The 27,835-nt window shown below is 36.9% G+C and overlaps 3 protein-coding genes across 7 annotated transcripts; all 3 read left to right on the top strand.

Moving 5' to 3' along the window:
• The first annotated feature begins 4,772 nt into the window (after positions 1–4,772).
• LOC140789730 (uncharacterized) lies at positions 4,773–9,002 on the top strand. Its single transcript, XM_073139534.1, has 3 exons — positions 4,773–5,480; positions 8,432–8,455; positions 8,539–9,002. Exons 1-3 carry the CDS (start codon positions 5,248–5,250, stop codon positions 8,612–8,614), a joined length of 333 nt encoding a protein of 110 aa, XP_072995635.1. The 5' UTR covers positions 4,773–5,247; the 3' UTR covers positions 8,615–9,002.
• Positions 9,003–9,743: 741 nt separating this feature from the next.
• Positions 9,744–14,562, top strand: LOC140789728 (protein unc-13 homolog). 2 transcript variants are annotated; one of them, XM_073139531.1, is made up of 5 exons: positions 9,744–10,273; positions 11,254–12,144; positions 12,471–12,929; positions 13,035–13,221; positions 13,334–14,562. In XM_073139531.1, the coding sequence occupies exons 1-5, from the start codon at positions 9,839–9,841 to the stop codon at positions 14,359–14,361; spliced, it is 3,000 nt and encodes a 999-aa protein (XP_072995632.1). In that variant the 5' UTR covers positions 9,744–9,838; the 3' UTR covers positions 14,362–14,562. The 2 variants fall into 2 exon arrangements, with proteins under 2 accessions (XP_072995632.1, XP_072995634.1); XM_073139533.1 differs by lacking the exon at positions 9,744–10,273 and adding an exon at positions 10,907–10,990.
• Positions 14,563–14,924: 362 nt separating this feature from the next.
• On the top strand, positions 14,925–26,949 carry LOC140788707 (phospholipid--sterol O-acyltransferase). 4 transcript variants are annotated; one of them, XR_012109078.1, is made up of 17 exons: positions 14,925–15,255; positions 15,517–15,652; positions 16,367–16,511; positions 19,726–19,895; positions 19,991–20,067; positions 21,127–21,340; positions 21,422–21,596; positions 21,691–21,790; positions 22,708–22,802; positions 23,955–24,006; positions 24,130–24,201; positions 24,677–24,845; positions 25,886–25,990; positions 26,077–26,161; positions 26,242–26,324; positions 26,481–26,529; positions 26,637–26,949. XR_012109078.1 is itself a non-coding variant. In XM_073138104.1 (16 exons), the coding sequence occupies exons 1-15, from the start codon at positions 14,983–14,985 to the stop codon at positions 26,321–26,323; spliced, it is 1,950 nt and encodes a 649-aa protein (XP_072994205.1). In that variant the 5' UTR covers positions 14,925–14,982; the 3' UTR covers position 26,324; positions 26,481–26,949. The 4 variants fall into 4 exon arrangements, 2 of the variants coding, with proteins under 2 accessions (XP_072994205.1, XP_072994204.1); XR_012109077.1 differs by having other exon boundaries at positions 14,926–15,255; positions 26,433–26,529; positions 26,637–26,877; XM_073138104.1 differs by having other exon boundaries at positions 26,481–26,949.
• Positions 26,950–27,835: the final 886 nt, after the last annotated feature.

A 27,835-nucleotide genomic window follows, 5' to 3' on the forward strand; every position in this document is an offset into this window, starting at 1 on the left:
ACTGCCGAGTGTACCTGACGTATTTAGTTGCTCTGATGCGCTGGCAGAGGACACGATCTTAGCTGTCGGGGTCCAGTTCCACAGTCTAGATCTCGGTGAATAGTGGAAAGTGGTAAAAAGTAGCAAGTTCTTTCTACTAGTTAAGTCAACTTGTAATTTTTCTTTACACGTTTATTTTATTTTAAAACTTAAACATAAAACTAGATATATTTAAGAACTGCTGATCTATTGACTTATCTAAAAATTTTAAATCCTAAAAAATGAGCTTTTTGCGAACAATTTATTATAACTTTGCAACCTTATACCGCGATCTCCTCCGAGTTTGAGTTTTCGGACAAACTAACCGTTGTCAAATATTTATTTTACGTGTTCGATGCACTTTATTATTTGAATATGAGATTATGTGTATTTAGAAACTATCGACCACTTCCAAATATTAGTTTTTGACGTATCAAATATAAATCTCTACTGTTTGTTAGAAATATTTAAAATTATTATTGTATATTTAGAAGTTGCTGAACTGTTACTTATACAGAGAGATTTCTATTTTTTAGAGAATTTGAGTCACTGACTTATATTTAAAAATATACATAATCTCATATTTAAGTTTCAAAATAAATTAGATATGTAAAAACAATTAGGCAGACTTAAAATAATCAAAAACTCTAGTTCCTCCCTCCATATTATAAAAAAATAAGTTACAAAATTATCTCAATGTGGTTACAAGAGTAGAATTCAGAAGAAGCGAGCTTATAAAGCGATAATTATAGTCTACTTCACTAGCAGAAGAAGCTGTGATTGCTAACAACCTAGATTCATTCGCGATTGTTAAGCGAGTTTGTAGGGAGTGGGCTGACCCTTCTATGATTTAATTAGAAGTTTAATTTTAGACATATGGAGGTAATTGTTAATTTACATTTTTTTTAAAAAAAATTCTATTCATTTACCGTTAGATTTACTATGTTATGAGTGATGATTGATTAAACTCTAAAGCCAAAATGTTACTGTCTCGTTTTTGGATTTAGCACTTGATCTGAATCCAACATGGAGTACGTTGCCAAAAGAAAAGGTCTGTTCTTGGACCACCAGTCATGGACACTAAGCCTTGAATTAAGATTTACATGCAGTACTTTTACTATTTATGAATCGAGCATTATATTTTAGTAAATATGTAAAAAAAATTAAAATATTCTGCTGTTAAATATGTTAACTAAACTTAACTAAATATATAAGTTAAATATACTATAAAAATACTCTCAACTAAATTATACTTCCATTAACTTAACTCAAGTTAGAATACCGACTCCAACTTATATCCTATCTCAGAATATGAAAAAGCCCTATGTGAGATTGTTATTGCTGGTGTCTCTCTCTCCCTCTCTCTCTTTGATAGATCTCTGGCTAGCTGTACTTCTCTAAAGAGGTGAAGGTTAGTGATTGATGTGCTAATATCTTCCATTATGTTAGCCTTAAAGTTTTTGTGAATAAGAAGGTTAATTGTCTTCCATCTTGATATGTCTTTATAATGAGCTGGCGTCCATTAAAAATTCTCATTTAGGATAAGTATTGTTTTAATTTGATAGGATTTGATCTTATTATTTAGTTCATATAAAGAATAGGGCATCTCGGTTGTTGGCAATAATAATCTGATTCCATAAGTCACAACCAATATGATCTAATAAATAAAATGAATTTAATAAATTATATGATATGAAATTTTGTATAGTCAAGTCTAGCGTTTAACACTATTTACTTAGGGCAAATTCTACCGATTACCTATAGAATAGTGAACGTCGATCTTCTAGGATACAATCATTATCTTACACTAGAAAAGAAGTCGTTCTTCGAATACCATGTCAAGCATGAACTGTGCAGAACTCTCTCTTCAAATACAGACAAAAGACTCAACGTATAAATGAAATGAATAAATTTGTGATTAACAAATGCAGACTGACAAACTATTTATAGTAGTAAATAGGCACGATGAAGGGATTCGACGAACCAAACCAGATCCAAACTTATATTAGATAAAAAAAAAGAAATTTGGACTTGACCCATGTGTGCAAACCAAACCGAGCCGAGCCGGACGGTGCATGTGTGTGAGTTAATTTACATAGTACTTTTTACCTATAAAATAGGTACCAATTTTGATTCCAAAGTCCGTAAGAAGTTTGACACTTATATAGTATACTAATATTTCTCAACTATTAAATATGACACTAAACTCACTTCTCTTTATTTTCCATCGTCATGAAACCAATTTTCATTCGCCTATTTTCATAGATTTAATTTTTTTTTTGTTTCTTATATAAACTAGGTATATTTTTTCGAACTCATTGGATAAATATGTGCCTTTCCAAACTATTTATAGAGAGGTAATTAAAAAAGTTCCCAATGATTATTTTTTTGTCTCAAGATTTTTAATAGAGTTAATAGTTTAAAAATTCACATACTTTTATGTAAATTTTAAAAAAAAGAAAATTATAGTTTATCTCATCCAATTTGACTTAGTTCACACTTAATCTCTCTATGGTTTAGACCAAATTACAAGTGTTAAATTTTCTATCAAAAATAATATTGTGTCATTAGCGCTAATTTTGTCAGCTTTGAAAAAATTATAATACAACTAAACTCCATATCATCTTGAAACTAGACTATATTTCTATGAAAATAACAATTATTTTTTTCTAAAAAAATTCTTGACTCCTTTTTTTTACCCGTCTAAATTGACTCATTCTTTTTATTATAAGTCTAGTATTTTATAACTCACGTTTCATGTTAGTATAATAATTATTTATTAGGTCAAAAGTGTAATATAACCGACTTTTAGGTCCAACCATTAGAATAAGTAATGTGGTCCTAACTCTCCAACGAAAAAGGCTAGAAGTCGAAACGATCACATGTAAGTAAAAATTGAAACATGTTTTTCTTATGAAAATGAATTGCATTGAGTATGATATGTTTGAAGTTGACATATTTTGGCTCCAGAAGGTTGCCTCAGTTGTCAAATATAATTATTAGTAAGAACTGACTCTTCTAGTTCAAAATTATCATATATATAAGATCACCTTTTCATAATGAAATATTGTTATTTAAGGGACAATGGCATCTAGCGGCCCGGCATAATGACACCTAGATAACTATTACTCATTTTGACCTCCTTAATTATATAAATCTTCGAAATGACTATTCTATTAGTTATCGACTAGATTTTTTTTGTCAGAAATTGTCATGTGCTTAAATTTGGGCTCTCTAGAGACCATTTTAAGCTTACTTTAGATGAAATGAAAGAAAGAAAAAAGAGTTGAGGGTAAGATTATCATGTTTTTTTTTATTAATACGATAACGAGGGCATGAGATATTATATTTTTTTTTTCGAGGAAAGAGATATTAGATAGTTGAGGATCAAAAAGTTATAAAAAAAGCTCGGCTCATCTCCAGCTCGATGACGCTCGATAGCTCAATAGGCGTAATAGGCTTATTGGACTGAGCCTGATACACATAATAAAATAAGTTCTGAAAGCTAAATAATTAAAACGTATAAATCCTAAATTATAAAATTATCACATGCAGTAATACAAATAATAAATTATTAACAGAAAAAGCCTAATTACTCTGTGTGAATATATTATAATATATTATATTGAGCCTAATTGAGCTGAGCTTGACCTCAAGTATGGTTTTCAGCCTAAAAGATTAGTTCGGTTGGACTCATTTAGAACTAAATGAGCTCGAGCCGAACTTGTTTACGAGCACTACATCATAACATGTTATAAAAAAATATATCTTAAAGTCAAAACTGTGTCGGTGATGGAATTAGGTATCATTAACAAAATCAAACGGTCCAAAATAGGCGGCACAGGACGAAGCAAAAGCAACATAGGATGTGTATCTTAGTGTTACTAGCACCAAAATATATTTAATGGTTAGATCGCGACGAAACCTTAATATATATATATATATATATATATATATATTTGTCCTAAGGCCTGATATCCTGCATTTTTTATTGTAATACTTACTATTATAATTAAGCGAGAGGTTTGTACCCAAGTACGGTCACATTATTTATGTTCTTAATTTAGAGTTTCTGACCAAACTAGCACTCTTATATATTTTATTTTCCTAAATAGATTACCCCCCCTCCTCAAACTTAATAATAAAATAGGTCAGTGACAATATAGCCATAGATAAAATATTGATAAATTTAGTATTTTGCTTTTAAATAAAAATACTGAAATGTTTATTTTATAAGACACTCTAACACTTGAGGATTTAATGTTTTATTTGAAAGAACCTAAAACAAAAAATTTAAAGTAAATTTAGAGGAGTTATGGTCATTTTTTGTGATTCTAAATATAGTTAGTTTTGGAGAATCGTTATATTTTTTCGAACTTATAAAACTCTTTTATATCTTCGCAATCATATATTTTATAACTAAAATAAATTACCAAGGACAAAATTAGGATGCTATAAATTTTTTTTATCTTTCATATTTAGTATTTAAAATAATAAAATGTTAAACTTTTTTAGCGTTGATCATATCAGCATCTTACCGAGTAGAAGCTGGCCAAGTTAGGGGCAGATAAAATGTTTAACAATTTAGTATTTTATTTAAAACTACAGTGAAATAGACTCCCTTTTTTTTTTATTAAGAGGCGTGAGCTATTTTGGTACAAAATAAATTTTTTTAAAATCTGGTGTAATTTGATTAAAAAAACTCCTCAATTTGTGTATTAAGCTGTTTGGCTACTTCTCCCACCAAATGCTTGTATTTTTTATTACAAGTGGCTTGAGTCTTGACTCCCGCCTCTCTTTTCTTCTTTCCAGCTTTCCTCCCTCAGAAAAGTTGGTATTTTTAATCGAATCGACTCCTCCTTTGATTCCTTATTCTTATGTTGCATTCCGTCTGCTTCTACTTCGAATTCTTTATTTTGTGAATTCTTTTTCTCGCTTTTTAGTTGTTTTAAGTCGTCTGGTTTACAGTTTCTAATTACAAAAGTTTTAATTTTCTTTTTTTGATATTTAGAGGGAACACAATTCTCATATTGATTTAACGTTTGTTTCTTCGTTTGGGTTATTCGAGTTTAGAGATGGGAAGAAGTTTGATCGAGAAATGGGTAAATTTTCGGTTAATTTTATTGGGTTGGCGGTGGATTTGAGTAATTTTTTTCTTGCATTAGGGTTTTCAGATTCAACTGGCATAGAAATTTTCTTTTTGTCCTTGGTGGATAGAATAAGTCGCAGATGAGTCTAGATACTGCTGGTAGAGAGATGAATTTGAGTGTCTGTAATGGAAGCAAGTATGATTCTTCCGTGGATTCGAATGAGGTAAAAGAGGGCGGAGAGACGAATTCCCTTCTGTTGTCGGCCGTGGATGGAAGGTCAGAGAGGATGCGAAAGAAGAATGCAAAGCGGAAAGTCCAGTGGAATGATGACAGTGGCAATAAACTTGTGGAGGTCTTGGAGTTCCAGCCAAGGTAGTGTTTCTACTGAAATTAATCTCTTCCTTATTTTGTTATACCTCTACAGGTGTAGCAATATGCTATATGGGTTTATTGAACGGAAATAATTATGATAAGAACTTAATTTTCTGAATTATAATTTGCTAAAGGTAAAATTTTAGTTTTAGTTATATAATTGGTAAGATATTCTCTTATTATTTTTCTCCTGTAGTTTTGTGAAAGTTGCATCCCTTGTAGGAGAAGAGGTGCCTTGTTGCCCGCTGCGAATCCTTTTACTTGTGCAATATCTCTGTAATCTTGTTAATCCTAGCTAGATCTGAGAAACTTTTGTCATAGGATCACAAATGTCGTAATTTTGACTGCTGAAATTTAGGGATCTCTTCTAGATAAGATTAAATTAAGCTTTAAAATAATTCAAGCAACTAAAATGCTCCAATTTCAATCTTTGAACATTAGAACACAACTGCGACTTAGTTTCCCTCAATGAGTTATTACACCCAAAGTTCAGAGTGTCATTCAGAGGATTTCACGTGCTGTGATGATAAGTCCTGCCACCATGCACCCTAGTGTTACTGGTTAGAATAAAAAAGAAGCATCCAACAAGGGTAAGACCGATTTTTATCTGCCTTTCTAAGCCTCGTGCTAGGACAATTCATTTCAGAAGTCACTTCTAGCTAAGTCAGTGCTTTGTCTATGATTGTTGCAGTGGGTTTGGTAGTATTGGGTTCAATTTGGCAGATGGAAAATTTTCACATGCTTCTGAGATAACCAAGAAAAGAGAATCAAGCTTGAAAACATGTCTTTACGTGGGTGCTTAAAACTGATAGTGTAGATTACTTCAGCTTTTTTGTTGTACTTTCTTTTCTTCTGATTTTCAGGCTGAAGCTTGGTAAATAATATGTAAGAAGCAATAAGTTAATATAAGAGCAAACTAAAGTACATTCCTAGACATTTTTAGATAGTCTATGTCATGTCGCTGTTGCAAGGTTACGTAAGAGATACATATGGCATTAGATACAGTAAATATACACCGTAGGCATTATTGGACGTATACTTCTTTGTATACTTATTTTAATTTCTAATATATATGTTAAGGAGCTCATTGAAGTCGTAAGTATATTTCTTGCAAGGTGGTCAAGCTTAAATTGGGACAAAACAGACTTTAAATAATTTCACAATCTGAGCATGTCAGATTATCTGAAACCAATTAATTTCAGCTGAATAATTTAAGGAGGCCAAGGCTTCCAAACTCATCAAAATACAAAATGTAGAAATCTGTTATTCTATTTTGACCGGAAAAAAGTCTCCAATGATTTGAGCAAATTTCTGATCAAACTTACTATCTTGATTAGCTAGTTAGATAATTTCAGCTTTCTAAGATGTTTAGGTTCTAATTAAATAACATTTCAAATTTCTGTTAGCTTCTTGTACAACAAGTATTACATTAGAATCCTATATGTCAGATCTCAGAACTTTGTCTTCTTGTAACCCTAGGTGAAATTTTTTTCTTTAGATTTGTGTTGTGCAACATATACTATTTCAAATTTGTTGGTCAAACATAGTTCAGCATTTACATTTAACATTCCCATTAAATTGGTTATCTGTGAAGAGAAAAGTTACCCAATATGAGAAGGCTTCTTTCAGAGGGTTGAGAAGTTGCATTTAGATGCTAAATTGGCAACCCTTTTAAGAGTCACTGCCAAATTTTGAGTTGACAGTTTTTTGGAAAAGGAGGCCTCCCGTAAACTGAAAGGATTAGTTGGGTAGTAGGAAGATCGAACTTATATATGGAACTTTAAGAACTTATACAATCAAAAGTTCCTCACTTTCTTGATGGTTGTCATGAGGAAACAGTGTAAATGAAGAGGTAAGCTGATAACCAGATGGCTTATCCTGGTGGTCCTGTTGAATTATTAAGAAGGTGCTTTCCAAGAATTTGACTCAGCTACCAATTTGTGGTTTCCCCGCAAAAAAATAAAATAAAAATAAAAATAGAAAAAATGGGAAGAAGGGAATAAAAAGAAGTGAGACATTGTTTTAGTATAGGCAATACTTTACTTACCTGAAGTGAAGGTGTTGGTCCCTAAACTAGAAGGCAGTCTGGGCCGTCTGGCACTAGGAAAACCAAATACAGAAATGAATAACCAATAGAAATTATAGTCTTTATTAATGATCCCTATCTACTACTAATAAGGAAGAATGTAGTGACTGGTGTGTGCACATGTTATGCAGTTGGCAATATCTTTATTTCATAATCTCACAGTTGATTCAGCAGCAAGGCTATCATAACTAGAACTAGAGTGCACCTATTTTGACAAAAGAATTTCCCCTAGTTGCATATATGTTTTACAACAATACAGTACTTGGCTTTAATTTGTCTTTTTCATAGTCAACCTTTTTAAAATCACTCGAATGACTGTAACAATGTATATTTTAATCCTAAAAGGACCACAGTGACTATGTTCTTTTTGGCCCATTTTGACAGTAGCCCTCTATATCTAAAAGCTTCTCTCTTCTTTTTACCCTTTATAATGGTTTCCATATGTTTTTAGTGTTACGTAATGCTAACTCCACCTTCGCCCCCCAAAATTGCCCACTGCTTTCTCTGGAAAGAATTTTGCCATCATGCGCTACGTAATTTGCTTGTAACTCAAAGTTCACTCATGAGAGATGATATGCAAACTTGACACATAAAATAAGATATATCATATTTATGAACCTTGTTGTGATTTATTTGACGAATAAGATGGAAAGGAAGGATTTTGTGGAAAATAACACTTTTTCTCTGTCTAATATGTTGTATATTTACTTTCCCAATCTTGATGACATGATGTTAGCTTTTATATGATGGAAACAAACTATTTAACAGAGTACTGATACTGAATTACTCAAACTCAGGTGCCACGTTCATCTATTTATTGTTTATTAATCAATTTTATTCTTTTCTTTCTCTTTGTTGTCAACAGTGACTCGAGCGACTCTGAGGATGAGTATGCAGATTTTTGTCTCTGTACTACTATGTAGATTGCTCACATATATGTATCATTCTAATTGGAGATGATTATTGCAACAGCTCTAGCACCGAGTTCTCGATTTGGGGTCATGCAATTGTTAGTTGTGCATTACTTTGCTGTTGCCTGGGAGTCTGAAGCTCTCTTTGCAAAATCATTCATCAGTCAGAATACTTTCATCGAGAATTGTTTGATTAAGTTACACGCTGATACTCGGAGATAGCATGTCAGTTTGACAGTTCAGTTAAGTTCAACATTGAGGCTAAAGTCGTCCACAGCTCTTGCTATTCTGAAAAGTTTAGGTCATCATCAATTTTTTGCCTCAGTGATTTATTCTGGGGTGGCTGAAGATAGATGCAGACACATGTAGAAATTTTTTTTTTTTCAAAAATTTTGGAGAAAATCTGACATATGAGAATGTTGTGATGTATGTTTCCTTGAAAAGTTCAGATTGTATTTTACTGTATCCGTGTATGACTCTTTTTTTCACTAGAAAGAAATTGTAATGCATATCTATTTACTGTCAGGATGTTTCTAGAAAAAAAATGCATTGATTGGATTAGCTGGGGCTTTTACAATTTAATCATATCTATTTTTTTAATTTAATATATAAAATTACAGTGGAATACATGTAATTTATATACACAGTGCACGCCTGCGTTTAAATTAAAAAATAAATATAATTAAATTATAAATTTTTTAGAATAGTCACATGTTATCAGCTTGAAAGTTATTTTGTGTGCTATATTTGAGCCGTTCTCACTGAAATCGGCATCCCATCATCCCACGAGAAACTCTCCTGTCATAAAGTAATATATATATATATATATATAAGTTATTTCATAGAGTTCAATTAAAAATAAAAGAAAGCACTAATTGCACTTATTTGTATATAGAACCATTATTTATTTTTGTGATACTTTGACTCTAACTATTAATATATTTCACTTTTGGGCGGTATTCATTAACATAAAATATTAAATAACTATTTTATTCTCAATTTATTTTTCTTTCATTCTTAAAAATAAAGGTAAATAAATGATTTCAAAAGTTTCTAAGATTATGTAACTTGTATATTTTTAATAAAATATTTTAATGGATATTCTACGTAGTTAATATGCCCTGAAAAAAAATTAAAATAGGTTCTACGTAAAAATAGGCAAATAGCCGCTCAACTCCCGGAGACCAGGACAGGATTCTATTCGTCTTCGCTGTACTTATTCCCAAATAACCAATCTACTATCCAAAATTTAATCTACCTCTCTCTCCTCGTCTCCAACGTCCAATGCCTATGCCTATCAATAGTATCCATTACTCACCCCACCCATCGCCCTCCCCCGAACCCAACCCTGTTCGCCGACTATGGGGCCCCGCCCCTCGTCCTCGTCCTTGGCCGACGACCCAGCGGCGGATGCGCCGGAGCTACTCCAATGGCCATTCGGGAAGCTCGACGGGCTTGACCGCGACGAACTGCGGGAGATGGCGTACGAAGTCTTCTTCACCTCGTGCCGCTCCGCCCCGGGTTTCGGAGGAAGGTCGCCACTCTCGTACATCGCGGCGGAGGGGGAGGGGGGAGGAGGAGGAGGAGGAGGAGGGCTGGGGTTTCCGGGGGTGACGAGTCGAGTGAAGAGGGTTTTGGGGTTGAGGAGGAGGAAAGCGGGGCCGCCGTTGATGAGGGCGGGGAAGCTGAAGCATAGGCCGATGACGCCGGCGGAGATCATGCGGCATCAAATGGGGGTTACGGAGGTGAGCGATAGCCGGCTCAGGAAGACCCTCATGAGGGCCATCGTCACTCAGGTAAACTTTTAACACCTGTTTGGATGGAGAGGTCAGAGGATAGGAGAGAAGAGGGGTGAAGGTCATCAAAGAAAAGAAAGTAATTTTTTCTTGTTTAAGATTTAACTTTAAAGAGAGAAAGGAAGATAACAAAAAAAAAAAAGTCAACTTTTTATCTGTCCAAAAGTCGAAAGAGAAAGGATAGAATCTTTATATATTAAAAATTATTTTTCTAGTTAACATTTTGACATTATATCAAATTTAAAAAGTAATAATTAAATAATAGGTAAATAATATTTTTATTTATTTTAAAGAGTAATTTTCTAGATATTATAGCTTGTGCCAATTTATATATTAGATAAAATGTATTTAAACTAAAATAGAATAGACGTATTTTTCTCTTCTCTCGATTACATTCAAATAAGATTAGATAGAGTTATATTCTATTTTCGTCTCTTCTCCTCATTCCTCTCCTATTCTCTCTCTGTTTGGCTTTGTTCTTTTTGCCCTGTAGTTGTTTGATCAAATTACTGTGAGAGACAAAAGAGCCCTCTGTTTATTTTGTTGCTTGATGCCATACGAAAGGGAATGATATTTCTGCTAATACTCACATTCTGTATTTGAGTGAATCCATGCCATGGTGGTTGACTTTTATTGCACAAGAGTAGTATGAAGTTACCTATTGCTCTGCAATATGCTCTGAAGTTAACAAATTGTAGACTTTATTCAGTTTACAAGGTGATTTTAATATCTTTGCCAACTCGATCATTAGGTATCTTTCTTGCTATTAATTTTGCATTTCAATCGAGGTTGCTCTTTATTTGCTAGAAATGTTGCTAGATCAATGGCAATTGTCCTTTTCTTCTCAAAAATAAGAAGGATAGGACATCCACCTCTTCCATTAAAAGGGAAGAAGGAAGAGAATCTGGACGCTCTGTTCTTAGATTGAAGATAGGCATAGTTTTGCTAGTGCACTAATGCTATATGTCTATCCTTATTAGATGGGAAGACGAGCTGAGACAATCATCCTCCCCCTAGAGCTACTCTTCCAATTGAAACCTTCCGAATTCGCGGACTTACGTGAATACCACCTATGGCAATGGCGCCAGCTCAAGATCTTAGAAGCAGGCCTAATCTTGCACCCATTGCTGCCATTGGATCGACTGGAGGCTGCTGCACTTTGTTTCCGTGAGATCATGAAATCCAGCGAGCTCAAGCCTATCGACACAAGCAAGAACTCTGTGACCATGCACACCCTATGCAACTGCGTGATTGCCTTGGCTTGGCGCAATCCCAATGGTTCTCCACAAGTGTTTCATTGGGCTGATGGTTTCCCCCTCAACATGTATCTCTACCTATCCCTCCTCCATGCCATCTTTGATCTCAGGGATGAGACTGTGGTGCTAGATGAGGTTGACAACCTGCTTGAATTGATGAAGAGGACCTGGACCACCTTAGGGATTAACAAGATGATCCACAATGTGTGTTTCAGTTGGATCTTCTTTGAGCAATATGTTGTGACTGAGCAAGTGGAACCAGATCTAATATGTGCGACCTTGACAATGCTTTTTGAGGTTGGCAGTGATGCAAAGAAGGCTGGTCGGGAGTCCGGTTATGTAAGGGTTTTGTCTGCAGCATTAGCTTCGATGCAGGCATGGGCTGAGAAAAAGCTGTTGGATTATCATGGAGTGTTTCAGAAAGGCACCACAGGGATGATGGAGAATGTGCTGTCTTTGGCTCTTTCTACTGCAAAAATACTTGGCGAATATGTTTCAACTTCCGGAGGTGCAGCAGTCCTTTCTGAGCATGATCATGGAACTCTCAGCAATTCATTGTCCAGAAATCATGTTGATCAGTACATCAGATCCTCTATAAGGAATGCTTTCTCTAAGGTGAGTAACGAGATTATTGGAGAATACTCGTCAGTTCCCCTCTTTCTAACTTTCCAGCATGATGTGGATATATGATAACTGCGTGATATGCAAAATAGGTTCGTCTAAACTCCAGTATGAAGCTAAAGCAGCATACTGCACAAAGTATGCATTGATACTGTTATTTTGCTTCATTTTTCATACATTTTGTAGTCAGGATCCATCTACTCATTTAACCTGATAAGGCAATATGTACAGGCTTGTATGTCTTTCTTGAAATCTTTAATATTCCGTAGCAGTTCTTGTATGGAATTTCAATTAAGTTATATCTGCCAAGGTGATGACAGATCTATGAGAACGGGAGCATGCATGCTGATAGCATGATCCTAGAAGTAGACTTCCATCCAAGTGAGATCTTGTGTCTTGCCAAAAAGACCGAGGATTTGGCGATAGCCGAGAAGGAAATATACAGCTCCATATTAAAGAAGTGGCACCCGGCCCCAACTGCAGTGGCAGTAGTGACCCTTCACAAGTGCTTCAGCGTCATGCTGAAGCAATACAGTGCGAAGATATCAGGCCCGACCACTGAGTCAGTCTGTGTTCTGCAAGCAGTGGGAAAGCTTGAGAAGGTGCTGGTCCAGATGGCGGTCGAGGACTCGGTTGATTGTGAGGATGGTGGGAAGGGGATTATTAAGGAGATGATCCCCTACGATGTAGAATCCATTATTCTGAATCTAATAAAGAGCTGGATGAATGAAAGGCTCAGGATCGGAAGGGTGTGTGTTGATAGAGCTAAAGAGACAGAGGTAAGCTGGAAGCAATTCTCACTCATTATTATGCTAATGGAGGCAATGCAGTCTACCGATTGATGTTAATCTTTGTAATATTTTTGTAATTCGATTCTATTACAGAATTGGGACCCCAAATCGAAGACCAAGCCATACGCTCGGTCTGCGGTTAATCTGATGAAGCTGGCCACGGTGACGGTAGACGAGCTCTTTCAGATTCAAATGGAAGTCCGGGAAGAACTCGTTCAAGACCTGACCGTTGGAATTGATAGCCTCATTCGGGATTATGCTTCTTTCGTCGAATCATGTGGTTAAAATCCTCTCAACTCTACTATTCATGTCACCATCTTAAGAGTTCATAACTCTTTCATATATACTGTGAGCTTGCTATCTAACAGTTTGAGCTTTTATTTTGATCTTAGGAACGAAGCAGAGGTACATTCCAACGCTGCCGCCATTGACGAGGTGCAACCTGGACTCAAAGCTCCTTCAGATATGGAAGAAGGCGGCGCCGCTGTGCCAGGCTGGCATTGACATCACCGGCGAAGGCGCAAGAAAACCAAAGGTCATCTTCCGCAGGTTCATCAAAGCCAAGGAGGAGACCCACCGATCTCGGCCCTGCACTAGCCGAGGCACGCAACGCCTCTACGTCCGTCTCAATACTCTCCACTACCTCCTCGCACTCCTTCACTCCATCGACAAGTCCCTCTCCTTCTTCTCCCGCACTAATAGCAGCCCCTCCCCGTCCCCGGGCCACCTCAGCCCTTACAATCCTGCTCCCCGCCGTCCTGTCGTGCAAACCCACTTCAACCAGGGTCGCACTGCCCTCCAAGCCGCCACCCTCCGCATCGCCGAGCTCGGCGCCTACCGCCTTATCTTTCTCGACTCTGCCCACACCTTCTACGACTACCTTTACGTGGGCACCGTCTCCACTGCCCGCATAGGTCCGACTCTATGTACATTGAAGCAAAACTTAACTCTTCTCCTCCGCGTTCTAACCGACCGAGCCCAACCCCTCGCCGTATGTGAGGTGATGAAGGCCTCCTTTGAGGCGTTCCTCATGGTGCTTCTCGCCGGAGGAAGCTTGCGCGCGTTTGCGAGGGGCGACCACGCGGCTGTGGCAGAGGACTTCGCGAGTTTAAAGCAGGTCTTTTGCAGCTGTGGAGAAGGGCTGGTGACGGAGGAGGTGGTGGAAAGTGGGGCGGCGACGGCTGCGGTGGAAGGGGTGGTGGGGCTCATGGCAATGCCGACGGAGAAGCTGGTGGAGGATTTTACGGTGATGGCGTGCGAGGCGAGCGGGATTGGAGGGCGGAAGATCCCGATGCCGCCGACTACTGGGAGGTGGAGCCCAGCGGACCCGAACACAGTCCTCCGGGTGCTGTGCCACCGGGACGATGAGGTGGCCAACCGGTTCTTGAAGAAGACTTACGAGCTGCCTAAGAGGAGATGATAGACTCATGATGCATGGATTTTAGAAATTTGAGGAGTTGCACGTAGAGTTTTGAGATTTTTTCTTTTTTTTTCAAATGATTGTTAAAGGATTTACTAATGAGATTTGGTTTTTTTTTTTATGTGATGATAGATAAAATTTTGTTAATGATCTTGTTACCTGTTGGGAATTTATTACATATGTTGGTAACGATAAGATAAATCTAAGATTTTACTATTACCAATTCGTGTATTTACTAGCTGATGTGGTCTAGTCTAAGACATCTAATCTGGCTGGATTCAATTGGCCTTTATTAGAGGCTTAATGACTTGGCTCGAATCGATTTGACCAATCGAAGAAAGCCAGGTGTACTTAATCGGGAGAGGACCAACACCAATTACTTCAACTCTTCTAGATTGCTAACTCGCTCACTGTCTGTGGTCCAAGGTCTATGGAGCCCCTAGTCTCCGCAAAAAGTCCCGATCGATTCCTATCCGCCCGATCCCCTTTCCGCGGTCGAGATCTCCCTGAGAACTTACCTCCCGCTTCCCCTAATCAAACGCCCCCTCGCCCATATCTCTCATTCTCCGCTCCCTATTTAGTCTAGAGTGAGACGACAAGAGAGAGAAGAGATCGATACCGATGGCGCGAGGAGGAGAAGCCAGTGGGTTCATGGCGCGGTCTCCTCACTCGCACAGCGTTGCGTCGGTCCTTCTCCTCGTCTTCCTCCTTGGAGCGGCGGAGGGATCGGCGTCGTCGTCGGGGAGTGGCGGGGAGCTCTACTCGTCGAAGTTGTCGGGGATCATCATACCGGGTTTCGCGTCGACGCAGCTGAGGGCGTGGTCGGTGCTCGACTGCCCTTACTCCCCTTTCGACTTCAACCCTCTCGATTCCGTCTGGCTCGATACCACCAAGGTATACCCCCCAAACCTCTTGCTGATATTGACGTCTTGATGAACGCGTTTGATTTAATCCAAGTTTTTAGGCATCGGTTTCTGTCCTCTTAGTGTCGATCTTTTGTCTTTGTAATGTACTACGATGGGAGTTAAAAGGATTATATTCTGGACGAAAAGTATTCGCTATTGATGTTATGTGTTAATTATACACTTAAATTATGGTTCTGGTGTCCTATAGGGTTTAAATATGTTTTTTATTTTCTAAATTTGTCTTTTGCAGCTTTTTTCTGCGGTAAACTGTTGGCTTAAATGCATGATGTTGGACCCTTACAATCAGACGGACCATCCCGAGTGCAAGTCGAGGCCTGAGAGTGGTCTTTCGGCTATAACGGAACTAGATCCTGGTTATATAACAGGTATTTTTTCTGATAACTTTTAGCTTTGCTCAAAGTCCGATCACATTGTCTCTTTGCATACGAAGATACTAGTCTTCTGTATACTCGATTTCTTCAGTCTTTTGGCTATGTGAGAAACATGTATATTAAATTGCATGATGAGTAATGTGTTGGAAACTGAAGGTTTAATTTAGTAAGGTGATACCTGTTACCCTGAACAAGGCATCCTAGGTGCTTGCCACAGGTATCGTCTTGTTAAAGTAGCTTTCACTAATATACCATTTGTTTATGCATATTTGACATCTGCAACTGGAACAAAATTATATCCATATATTGTGCATGCATAAGTACCTTCGGACAACAAACAAACATGTGGAGGTGCACAGGCACCCATTTGATGTATCTCTGGAATAGTCGAATAGAAGTACCTGCATTTTATGTATTCTTTGATATATGGACTTATGGAATTATTCACTGTCCTTTTAAGTCATCTGTATAGATGCCTGAGCCACTGTTTATTGCACTTCAAGTAATCACCTTAATGTTATAGTATTGGTCAGCGGAGAACTGTTTAGTATGTATGGCAAGAGATTCAGTTGATAACTTGATATATAGGCATAGTCTATGTGCCATGTTACAAATACTTGCTAGTTGCTACAAGACATACCTGGTATGCACCGTGCCAGATTTTCAGACTTCTAAACTGATTTATTCTGTTTGACCAATATTTGCTAGGTCCTCTTTCTTCAGTATGGAAAGAATGGCTCAAATGGTGCGTTGAATTTGGTATTGAAGCTAACGCAATTATTGCTGTTCCATATGATTGGAGGCTATCTGCATCAATGCTTGAGGAGAGAGACCTTTATTTTCACAAACTAAAGTGCGTCATTCTCAGTCCTTGTTGCTTTCATATTAAGCAATTTCTAAGTACTAATCAATGTTCTTGCGATGGTTATATTTTCTTCTTGCAGCAGTTCTAACATCTTTAAGTCTTCATACTTTATCAGTATTCTTTTAAATATCCCTGGACTCCTTATGTTACTATGCTGACATTATAACTACCATCATGGTATTGAAAAGTGGTTTTAGCGGCCACCTGACAAACACACTAGTGCCCTTATTATGCGGTTGAACCGTGTAACTGGGCTTTGGCGTCCGATTTGGTGCTTGGCAGGTTGATTTGGCATTAGCTAAAAAAAAAAAAACTCACTTGCCCTAAAACCTCTCCTCTCTCGATCCTTCCCTCTCGAGCTCTCTCCTCTCTTAACGGTGGATGATGAATGGTATGCGACGTGAAGGTTGGGCTCGTGCAGTGGTGTGGAGGTCAGGCTCATGCAACGGCATGGTGTGGAGATCCCCTTCTAGGGTTTCCCATCGCCTTCTCTCGCTAAAATGGAAGTGAGGTGTTGGCAAAGTTGGGAATTTATGGCATTGGTAAGGAAGGGAAAGAGAGAGTCGAGGAAGAGGATGTAGTTTTGCGAGAGCTCTGTGGATTTCCTATCACCTTCTCCACTTCAAATTGAGAAACGGGGAATTTTAGAGAAGCACGTAATCTCACTACATAATAAGAAAGGCCATTTTGCAGTTGAGATTTGGTTTATTTGAAATTGAAGCTTAGAAATGATGTACGCCATTGGATTGGCTATAACTTAGACCAAGCATTAAGCTATTAGAAAGAGACACGAGTTATTTAGGTATAACTCAAATTGTTTGCAAGAAACCAAACTAGACCTCATCAACTTATTTACCTATATGGTCCATCTCCAAACTTATTTACCTAAATGGTCCAGCTCCTAAACTTATATTTGTCTGACAAAGTATTTTTGAGAACAGATTAGTCATGGCCGTTTGGTTTTATCAATAGCAATCCTAGTAAGTGGCTATCCACTACTTATTATCTCTTACAATATGCTAGATAACTGCAGTCTGTGTTGTTGGCTTGCTGCCATCATATCTATCTCACTTCTTATAGATTCAAAGTAAACTACAAGGGTATTTGAGTGCATGAGGCTCCAGTCATTCCTAGACTGTTACGGAGAGCAAATATATTTATTCTAACCTCTATTGCTAGAGAGGTTGTAACTAGTTTAGGTAGTTTTACGTGGATACTTTTGTGCTGTTTATTTTGTTAATCCAGAAAGAAAAAGAAAAGACTTATATGGCTCCTCTCCAACTAGTTATTAAAGTAAATGTAACCTTTTTCCATTAGTATAGGAGTTATTGAAAAAACTATGTTTGCAAGTTGTTGAATTTGTATGCATATAGATGCAAAAGCAATGAAATTCTAGGGGGGGTGAAAATAGATGCAATTTACATTTTATTTTCTTAGGTTGACACACCAATAAGCATCTTTTGAAGGAGTATTTATTGGAAAACCTTTTTTGTTAGTATTTTATGCAAATATTGCCATGCAGATATCTTGTTGGCACATCCCAAGTTCCCAATATGCCGGTGGCATCAACCTTTTTTGTTAGTGTTTATGCAAGGATTGCTATGCAGCTACCTTGTTGGTACACCTCAACATGCTAATGGCATGCGCTGACATGCCTCTAATATATCTTTTATGGTTTTTAACTTTTTATATATGTTTTTAGTTTAATTAAAGCCTACATTAAAGTCTTTGATCCTTAGATAATATTGTGAATGACCTATTTTACTGAAGATATAATAATTGTTAAGTAAAAACATGATTCAACACATAATATAATTGAGCACATTTATTAATTGCAATAGTTCAATAATTAAAAATCAAAACCTACTTAAATGTAGAACGATAAGGAGGATCAAATATATCATTTGTACGGTACAAGAATACCACGAGAATGTGTATCAAATATTGTTGATAATCCTGAAAACTCATCTTTTGATACTTTGATAGTAATGCTCGTTGTAACGTCTTATATACTCTTCATATATATTTAGGCTTTGCAATTCTCGTATAACATAATATGCATATTGAACATTCATGGAAACAACCAACATTGGGATCAAGGATTTCTTTGCTATTGGCACATGTCGACCGCCAGCCGGCACAACACGTACCGCGACACACCCCATGCCAATGTGGCGTTCTGACACTACATTAAGAAATTGCCAAAAATCAGCGAGTAGAGAGGAATATAGAGAGGGAGAGAAAACATTTACCAAATTGCCATATCGTGGCTGTCGAACCATCATCGAAGTGACATTGCAAAACCTTAGCTGTTGGCACTCTTCTTATGGGTAAGAGAAGGGAAGGCTTTAAGACATTCCTTATATTCCTTAATGGTTCTAACTTGAATAAAAGATCAGCTATAAATGGGTTCGAATCTGACTTAATTTATGCTGAAATTTTAGCTAATAATTGTAAAATCTGGGTTCTAATCTACTTATATATGAAATTAATCTAACATGTTTCTATACCAATTTTGATATAATTTGAGTAAATTTGACATTAATTTTGATTATTTTGAGATTTGGGGGAAATCAGATTTTCCCTTTGATTCCTACATTTAAAGAGTATTTTTCATAGATTTCTAGCACCAAAATGCTAGATTTATGTAGAAAGTCCTTTACAAATGATAGATTTATTAAAAGTAAGCTAGAGCTATCATTTATACACCCCAAATTGATTTTTAAAGTGTAAATGAAGGCAATACTTAAGATAATGAAAGAGAAATTTATTTGTGATGGGATTTGAAGAAGAAATCTTAAATTCCATTGTAATCTCCTGTCATTCTCCTCTATTTCTTTTTCTCTCACTTTGACTTTTTTATCATAAAGGGTGACTGTCAAGGAGACCTATTTGACTAACCCTTATTGGGTTTTGGGGGGGCACACATTGTGTGCCACTTGATATTCGACCTGTGTTGGGTGGCACGAGTTAGCACATAGCCATGCCACTGCGGCATGCATCCGTGCCGACCAGCGAGTTGGCCGTTTCCTTATTGGCATGGGGCATGGTCGGCATGGCCATTTTTGGTTTTATGGATATGTCCTGAATATTGCAAAACTCTGATACATCTATTTTGACTCTTGTTGTTGGGAAATTTATTATTTTGCTTATTGTAACAGTTTTGTGCTCTATGTTGATCCCTATGTTCATTATGCTATAGGTTGACTTTTGAAACTGCACTTAAACTTCGTGGAGGACCTTCTTTGGTGTTTGCCCATTCAATGGGGAACAATGTCTTCCGCTACTTCCTAGAATGGCTGAAACTTGAAATTGCTCCAAAGCACTATATCCAATGGCTTGATGACCACATACATGCTTATTTTGCAGTCGGTATATGCATCCTAATCATTTGTAGGTTGTTTACATGAATACGGAGCTGTCTAGTATGGTAATTTTATGTTTTTTCCTGGATGTTTTAACTTCAGCTGCCCCACTTCTTGGCTCTACTGAATCAATCAGAGCCATCCTTTCTGGAGCTACATTTGGTCTTCCAGTTGCTGAGGTCATTCTTTCACTTTTTTCTTAAGTTTCCTTCTTTTGTTACTAGTATTACCATCTAGATTTTTTTCTCGATGCAATTCTTTTGTGAACATTGTAATCAGCAAAATGTTTTTGAGGACTTTCATGTTGCATCTTTGAAGGGAGTTAAAATTTCTATTGGACAATGTAAATTTTAACTCCCTGTCACTTAACAAAGAACTAGACTGGAAGTACTATGAGTCCAACAGATGCACCAGCTGGACTAATGTAGGGTGGATTCCAGAAGCTTTCTTCTTCCTTTCCTACTCTAGTTCTTTATTGTCCTTCTCTCATGTTCTAATCTCTTTTGTTTTCATATATTGCCACATACACATTTCCATCTGTATGAAACCTCAGTCTCCAGGCTGCATCAGAGGCAGTGATTAAGCATGTCATTCGTCAAGTGATATTGTTTTACTTCTGCTTTTTTTCTTAATCAGATGTGCTCCTCTATTGTTCTAGTTCGGACTAGTTGCTGATTCTTGGCCATATTTTCTGTATTGGGAAGAATGCTCCTGATGGCCACTTAGTGACTAGACTAAACTGCTGAATCATGATAAGGCCAAACAAGTAATACTAGAGGACCTTGTATATTGTAATTTGTGAATGCTATAAGATAAACTGATTCTCTTGTAAGTATCGGTTCTAATATTTCTTTTACTGTTTTACCATGCCTGATGAGTTGCGAAGATAAAATTGTATGACATTTCAGCTGCTAGCCTGCTACAGAAGCTGCCAGCCCCTTATTTTCTAGTAGTTAATGTTAATTCTTCGACTCTCTTTTTCTTCTTTTTTCCTTTTTCCACTTGCCATGTAACTTTTATATTTGGAAGCAAAAAGAGCATACTATTGCTACACCTCTCTGAAGGATAACTTTCTCCTTAGTCTTACCAATTGAGCAATGTAACTAATGAGCTCAGTTACACTTCCTGCTGTCCTTCTTGGAAATTGAAAACTATAAAGACTTTTGACCATTCTATCCAGATGCATTAGTTGTAATATAATGCTGTACTTACTTGCTTGAAGCTGTATTTGCTTTCAGGGAACAGCCAGATTGATGTATAATTCGTTTGGGTCTTCTTTATGGTTAATGCCATTCTCAAAATACTGCAAAGCAGATAATGCCTACTGGAAACACTTTTTTGAGGGAAGGGGAAGTCAGCAGCATACCCTCCATTGTGATCAAAGGGAATTTCATTCAAATTACTCTGGATGGCCCACTGATATCATAAGCATTGAGGTTCCTACTGTTAGAGGTCTATTCTGAAGTCCTCTTTTTCCTTGTAAAAGTAATATCATGAGTTGTGTTAGGGCTCTTTAGTGTCTTGTTCTTGCAGGTTTTGATGCCTATCCCACAATATCTGAAATAACTCAGAATATATCCTCTGGCATTGAATGCGGAAGGCCTATTCTGTTGTCCTTTTCTGCTAGAGAAGTTTCAGATGGTACTTTCTTCAAAGCAATAGAAGACTATGACCCAGACAGCAAAAGGCTTAAATATATTCTTGAGAAGTGAGTCTACGACTGTAAAACACGCATCAATAATCTTATGTGCATCCTGTACCACATAGAGCATGTTGTTTTATATTAATTGCACGATCCTCAGGTACTATCAAGGTGATCCAGTATTGAATCCTCTTACTGCTTGGGATAGACCTCCACTGAAGAACATATTCTGTATATATGGGATTGACTCAAAGACTGAGGTCGTTTCTTAAATTCATAGTCATCATGAGCAAAATATTATGCTAACTTTTCACGGTCCCTAGATTTGGTCCATAATTATTACATCGTTAATTATTTTCGTAACTGATCTATTCCAAACTAATGTTGGCTGGTCATCTGTGCAAATGGTCGTTTCACTATTCTAATGCATTTGAAACTCATACATACATCAACTCTTTCTTAATTCCTGAATCTATTAATGTGGTGAATTGAGTGCACTTTTTCTGTTCATGCCCTCATGATATTGCTACATAATTTTTGTGATTGCTATTGTAACATCCAAACTTCATGTGCATGAGCAACATATTTGTATTTTTCAAGTCTCACTGACACTGACTATTTGTTTTTCTTCAGCTGTTATAAAACATCAAATGTAGACAATATAGGCAACCTCCTCAGTAATGAGGGCAAGGCTGCTTATGTCTTTCCTTCCCATAATCCACATTGTTGGGTTCGTTTACTTGGACATCCTTTCTTGAGTTAATAACACTATAGTGCCTTAAAAATCTGAAATAGTTTCTTACATGAGAAAATACAGTAAATTAGATCATTTCTTTGCTTCCATACTCATTTAGAATTTTCTAGCAGTTATCACAATATGATACTTATAATGTGAGACAAATGGACTCAAAATTTGCATGCAGGAGTAGTATTGTCATGGTTTGCTGTCAACCATTTTGATAATAAATAACATGACAGCAGCCAAGCTGTTGAATGGAACATGGCAATTGTATGAGAAAGGCGAACAATTGCTCCTACTTATAGTTGCCAAATTTTATGATTAAATTGATCTGTTCTGACAGAGATTTACTTTCTTCCAGCAATATTGCTTCTGAAATGTTCTTGATGTACTCAACAGTTTGTTCTAATGAGTAATCCTACATATTTCATGAAACAGGTTGGCTACTATTTCGCACCTAGTGGCAAGCCATTTCCTGATAACTGGATTATAACTGATGTAATTTATGAATCTGAAGGAACCTTACTCTCAAGGTAGGTATCGTGGTAGTTTTGCTTATATTTGTGTGACGAATTGACGACAATAAGTTCAATATAAATAATAGAATGTATGTGTTGTATTCTGTGTTCATGGGATCTCCAACCCTGACACATACTTATAGGTGGCAAGTCTTTTTCAAAGATTAATTGAAACTTGTATCTCTGGGGATCAATGTAACATTATTGTGTCTACTTTTTTTCTTTGCTATGCCACTTTCTTTTCTTTTTTTCCTGAGAATAGTGAAAAATTGCTATTCAGTATTGCTTGAACATCTTAAAGTTATTGTCTAGAATTCTAGATCTTCATATATGTAAAGACAATAAGGATACAAGTTTACTTGTGGAAGAGTTTGACATATTGTGATTTTCATGTGCTTAAGAAACTCAGTTTGTGAGCCTTCTGTACTGTAATGATAGGATTAGGCAATCCCATTCTCAGCAAGTAACTAATAGAAAGGAACCTTCACCAATCTCAAAGTTTCCTTACATTGAGCTTTGAATTTTAAATTGATCTATCCTTTTATTTTGCCTTGATAAATCCTTATTTTCTGGACATCATTTCCACAAAAGGCTGATGTCAATCTTTACCGGCAGATTTTATGCCTTCATGTTGTTCTTGATGAAGACCTTGGCCAAACTGGACCAATAAATCTTTGTTTCTTTTTTGTCACCTCGAGGTCCCAAACTAGCCTTAATCATCTTTTTCCTCCACCAATATTATCATCACCACAACTATCAAAATCATAATACATGTTACACACCCATCATCACTAGTAGTAGTCAAAATATTGGGGAGGGATATGGACTTGAGCATCTTGTATTGGAAAAAAAAGAAGCTTGAATTAAGCATACGATATGTATCTCTCTGCAGCACAGTACATTTTTGCCATGTTGTTTCTGACTGTGTCTCTCCTCATTATCTGGTCACTTTGAATTGATGGACAACACCCATCAGAAATAATACTACAATCATGCATTTGCTACGTTTATGTTGCTTTTGTTAGTTATATCGTAGTAGTTTATATATTCAAATTTAAGGCTTTAAGTTATATAAGAATATGCATCATTACTATGTCTACACTAATGAATTGATGTCCTTTGTTTCTTTCTAATCTTGGAATGATTACCTGAACATCTTCTTGCCAGATCTGGGAATTCTGTTACTGGAAATCCTGGAGCTTCAAGCGGGGATGGAACCGTATGTACGAGATATGACCTTTCTTTCTTGAAGTGCAGATGCTTCTGTTCTTCAATTTTATTTTAAAGATATAACTATAATGTGCTTGACATCCTCATCCATCAGTACGCTCGTATGTAACAGGTAGCGTACAATTCTCTTTCATGGTGCAAGACCTGGCTTGGACCTAAAGTAAACATAACAAGGGCTCCGCAGGTATCATTTTCTATGGCCTTTCTTGGCTTTGTTGTCTTAAACTGAAATTTCTGATTACCGACCTTCTGTTTCTGCCAAAAGTTGTGAAGTAGGGTTGAGACAACTAGAGATGCCCTTAAAAACATAAGATCTAAAATACAGATCTAGCTTTGTGGAATGCAAAGATAATTCAAAAGTTTCAAATCTTAGTAATCATACTATTTTAAGCTATTCACTTTGGGATTTTCGTTTCTCAAGGTCATATATTGTCTTTCCTGCATATGCACACCAGATTACTACTCTCCTACTTTTATTCCTTGGTTCTCTGACATATAAGTGAAGTCTTCCTAGAGTTCTAATTTAAACCTTGAAATTATGTGATGTATTGGCTGTATGAGACTGCTTTTATCTTTTTTCTTTTTTTGAAGTTTTCTGCTAGAGTAGCAGGTTTTTCTGCATGCAAAGCTATGGCTTTATCTTTTGTTTGGTAGTGCAGTCTGAGCATGATGGATCTGATGTACAAATAAACTTGAATGTTGAACACCACCAAGACACAGATATACTTCCTAACATGACAAGGGCTCCCCGTGTTAAATACATTACTTACTATGAAGATTCTGAAAGTATTCCAGGGAGGAGGACAGCAGTTTGGGAACTTGATAAAGGTGCAGTATTTACCAAACCTTTGGTCGTCCTCCATTATATAAAGTATATTCTCTTATTTTACCGCCATGCTGTAGATTGCCTCTTTCTCTCATAAACTCAATCTTTGATGGCCTTTTGGCAGGCATTTTCAGTCTCAGATCCCTGTATTCTAGGTATATGGTTTGAGCAGAAATGGTGAAATTGGGCTAGTGCGGAAATGTTGTGACAAAAAATAACTTACTGGAAGTCCATTCAGATAATGTGGATATAAAAAAGCACCAGTTGGTGTATTGTTTCTACAAGCAGTCAGTTGAAATACTAAGTTCTAGTGTTTGCATCAGTGGGTTTCTTGTAGAGAAACCTCAAAGGAGTAGCATTTTCTGCCACTAACTAATTTTGGCTCTGGGCTTTTAACCATAAAAATCAAGATGGTGTTTGTGAAAACTCGTGCATCAGGAAAATTACACAGTTGTCTAGGAAGAAAAATCACAGTGACAAAAATCTTTGATCACTTCTTGGCGGGCACGAAATTTCATCCTATCATCTTATGCCATCTTGTAAATTTATTTCCTACAAGAAGCATCAAGTGGTCACCTTTTCATCTAGCCTCTCATGTGATACCTGATTTCAGCTGAACCATAAAGTCAGTGTCAAAATGCAGTACACATGTATTGTATTCAGCACCTGTTCACCTAGTTTAGATAATAGCAATTTTATTAACAATGATAAAAAAAAATAAAGTTAAATATCTAGAAAAAAATCACAGCAATTGAAAATATTTGATTGCACATCGGCTCCCTAGAGTAAAAAAGTATCTGAGTTAGGTTTAACCTATACTACCCTGTGGACTATTAAACATTTTCTGATCAAAAGTTTGTGTAAATGTTGTGCAGAACTTGTTTTTGAAGTTACTATGATGCTACCGTTGTTACTTTGGTTCAATTGTTGCACAGAACTTGGTTTTGAAATTACTCTGATTCTATAATTGTACAATTTTGGTTTAATTGTGTTCCTGCACTACATATGAGTTGTGTGCTAAAACTGGCATTTCCTTCATTAGGAAACCACCGAAACATTGTAAGGTCCCCTGTTCTGATGCGTGAATTGTGGCTTCAAATGTGGCATGATATACATCCTGATGCAAAATCAAAATTTGTGACAAAAGGTACTTCGATTGTACTTCTTTTTGTTAGAAGATGCATGCACTTTGTGATTTGTGTTCCTAAGTCAATAACAGAGGCTTGTAAACAGCACGGCGTGGTCCTTTGAGAAATGTGGATTGCTATTGGGATTATGGAAAAGCTCGGTGTGCCTGGCCGGAACACTGTGAATATAGGTTTTATACCTTGCCGTTGTTTCCTTTTCTGCTTCCTCTTCACATGAAGAAAAAGAGTTTCAATGTTAATGCCAATCCAGGTACGCATTTGGTGATGTTCACCTTGGACAGAGCTGCAGACTGAAGAACTCTTCTGCTGATCTCCTCTTACAATACTTGTAAAGTAAGATACTTTTTCTTGTTACATCTATCTCATATTTTCTTTTCCTTAATATTTTGTGGGATTTATGCACATTTTATCACTAGCTGCTTTAAAATTGTTTGGCTGCAGATGATTTTGTTGTAACCAATCTTTTTTCTTGCTGGCTCTTCATAAAAGACTGGAAGTTCCCATTCGACTAACTGAAGAATCATACCAACAGTACAAGGTAATAACTAAGGCAAGGGATGTGGAAAGCCTTCGTTTGTGTATATACCTCGTGATTAAGAAAGACTCATTTGCTTTATCTGCCATTCTTTGAGGTTACACGTTCAGGTGTGCAGCTATCATCTCTGCCATCTTTAACCAAACAAACTTATGACCGATTCCCAGCTAATCAAAACAAGGATAATACATTTCCATATCACTATGGTTTATACTCCAAACACTTTTGGCATGGATGAGCAATTGTGTACCCTCAATAAGGGGTATGCATGTACAAATAAGACTGGGAGAGATTCCTATAGTTCATGTAACATGCTTCAACTGGGTTAGATTGAATCACTCATTTTAAACATATGTGCATATTGTATAGCAGAGAAGTTCACACTATATAATTCTCAATTCAGCTATAGCTCTTTGATTCAAACAGTACTGAGGTTATTACTTTTTATTTATTTATTTTGTGGGTTCCTTTCTCCTGATATGTGCGTTCATGCATGATCATGATAAGCTCAAAATGCTTTTGGGTGCTTTCAGGAAAATTTGGTTGTCATTGCGGGTCAATTGGACTCCATTGCGTATTAGTACCTTATATTACAGAACATGCTATCTGTGAATATACAAAGGGGACTCTTCTGTAGATTTAATATTATAGAATTTTTAAAATTAGTAGCACTTCCAAATTATTTGCAAATCTATGTTTTTTCTCGTTGTCATTTGCCACCTCATTCATTTAGGCCACATCATCTCTCTTCTCTCCACCTCTCCCCATCTCTTTTCTCCTTTTTCTCCCCTCTCCTCAGTCCCCTTTTCTGTCTCAGTAAACTCTCTTCCTCCCCTTCTTTTCCTATTCCAAAACCATACCTACCTGCCTCCCCTCCTTCCCTTTCTCATTCCACTACCACCACCACCACCACCTTCCTCCTCCGTCGCATCTGATCATACCGTCGGCCGGTGTCGCCATTCCTCCGCCGCTTCAATTATGCCGTCGCTCTCCATAAAGACATGGTGATGACAGTAATTAGCTTGAGTTTAGGGAGAAGGGGATTATTAGGTGTGATTTTAGAGGGGAAAGGGAAGAGGAGGAATTGGTCGGTGGGTGGCGAGGAGTGGGAGAAGATGTGGATGGGGTGAGAGAGAATCAGATCACAGAAGTGATGGTTTTGATTGAATGGGATAGAATAGAGTAAGGGAGGGAAGGAGAAGGGGTGAGAGGGAGAGAGAACTGAGGTAGATGATGATGCGGCAAAAATAGATGAGGCGGCAAATGATTAGGAAAGAGAAAACTTGGATATGTAAATAGTAAGTGTTAA

Source organism: Typha latifolia, chromosome 5 (assembly GCF_019914945.1).
Source record: "Typha latifolia isolate L0001 chromosome 5, TyphaL0001v2, whole genome shotgun sequence".
Classification (NCBI taxonomy): domain Eukaryota; kingdom Viridiplantae; phylum Streptophyta; class Magnoliopsida; order Poales; family Typhaceae; genus Typha; species Typha latifolia.

Excerpts from the sequence above, each read along its gene's own strand:
- LOC140788707 (XM_073138104.1), top strand. The coding sequence starts at position 14,983 with ATGGCGCGAGGAGGAGAAGCCAGTGGGTTCATGGCGCGGTCTCCTCAC. Across the intron at positions 24,846-25,885 it reads AGTTTGGGAACTTGATAAAG|GAAACCACCGAAACATTGTA; the intron begins GTGCAGTATTTA and ends TTCCTTCATTAG. Across the intron at positions 26,162-26,241 it reads CCGGAACACTGTGAATATAG|GTACGCATTTGGTGATGTTC; the intron begins GTTTTATACCTT and ends ATGCCAATCCAG.
- LOC140789728 (XM_073139531.1), top strand. The coding sequence starts at position 9,839 with ATGGGGCCCCGCCCCTCGTCCTCGTCCTTGGCCGACGACCCAGCGGCG. Across the intron at positions 10,274-11,253 it reads TGAGGGCCATCGTCACTCAG|ATGGGAAGACGAGCTGAGAC; the intron begins GTAAACTTTTAA and ends TATCCTTATTAG. Across the intron at positions 13,222-13,333 it reads TTCTTTCGTCGAATCATGTG|GAACGAAGCAGAGGTACATT; the intron begins GTTAAAATCCTC and ends TTTTGATCTTAG.
- LOC140789730 (XM_073139534.1), top strand. The coding sequence starts at position 5,248 with ATGAGTCTAGATACTGCTGGTAGAGAGATGAATTTGAGTGTCTGTAAT. Across the intron at positions 5,481-8,431 it reads GTCTTGGAGTTCCAGCCAAG|TGACTCGAGCGACTCTGAGG; the intron begins GTAGTGTTTCTA and ends TGTTGTCAACAG. Across the intron at positions 8,456-8,538 it reads TCGAGCGACTCTGAGGATGA|CTCTAGCACCGAGTTCTCGA; the intron begins GTATGCAGATTT and ends TTATTGCAACAG.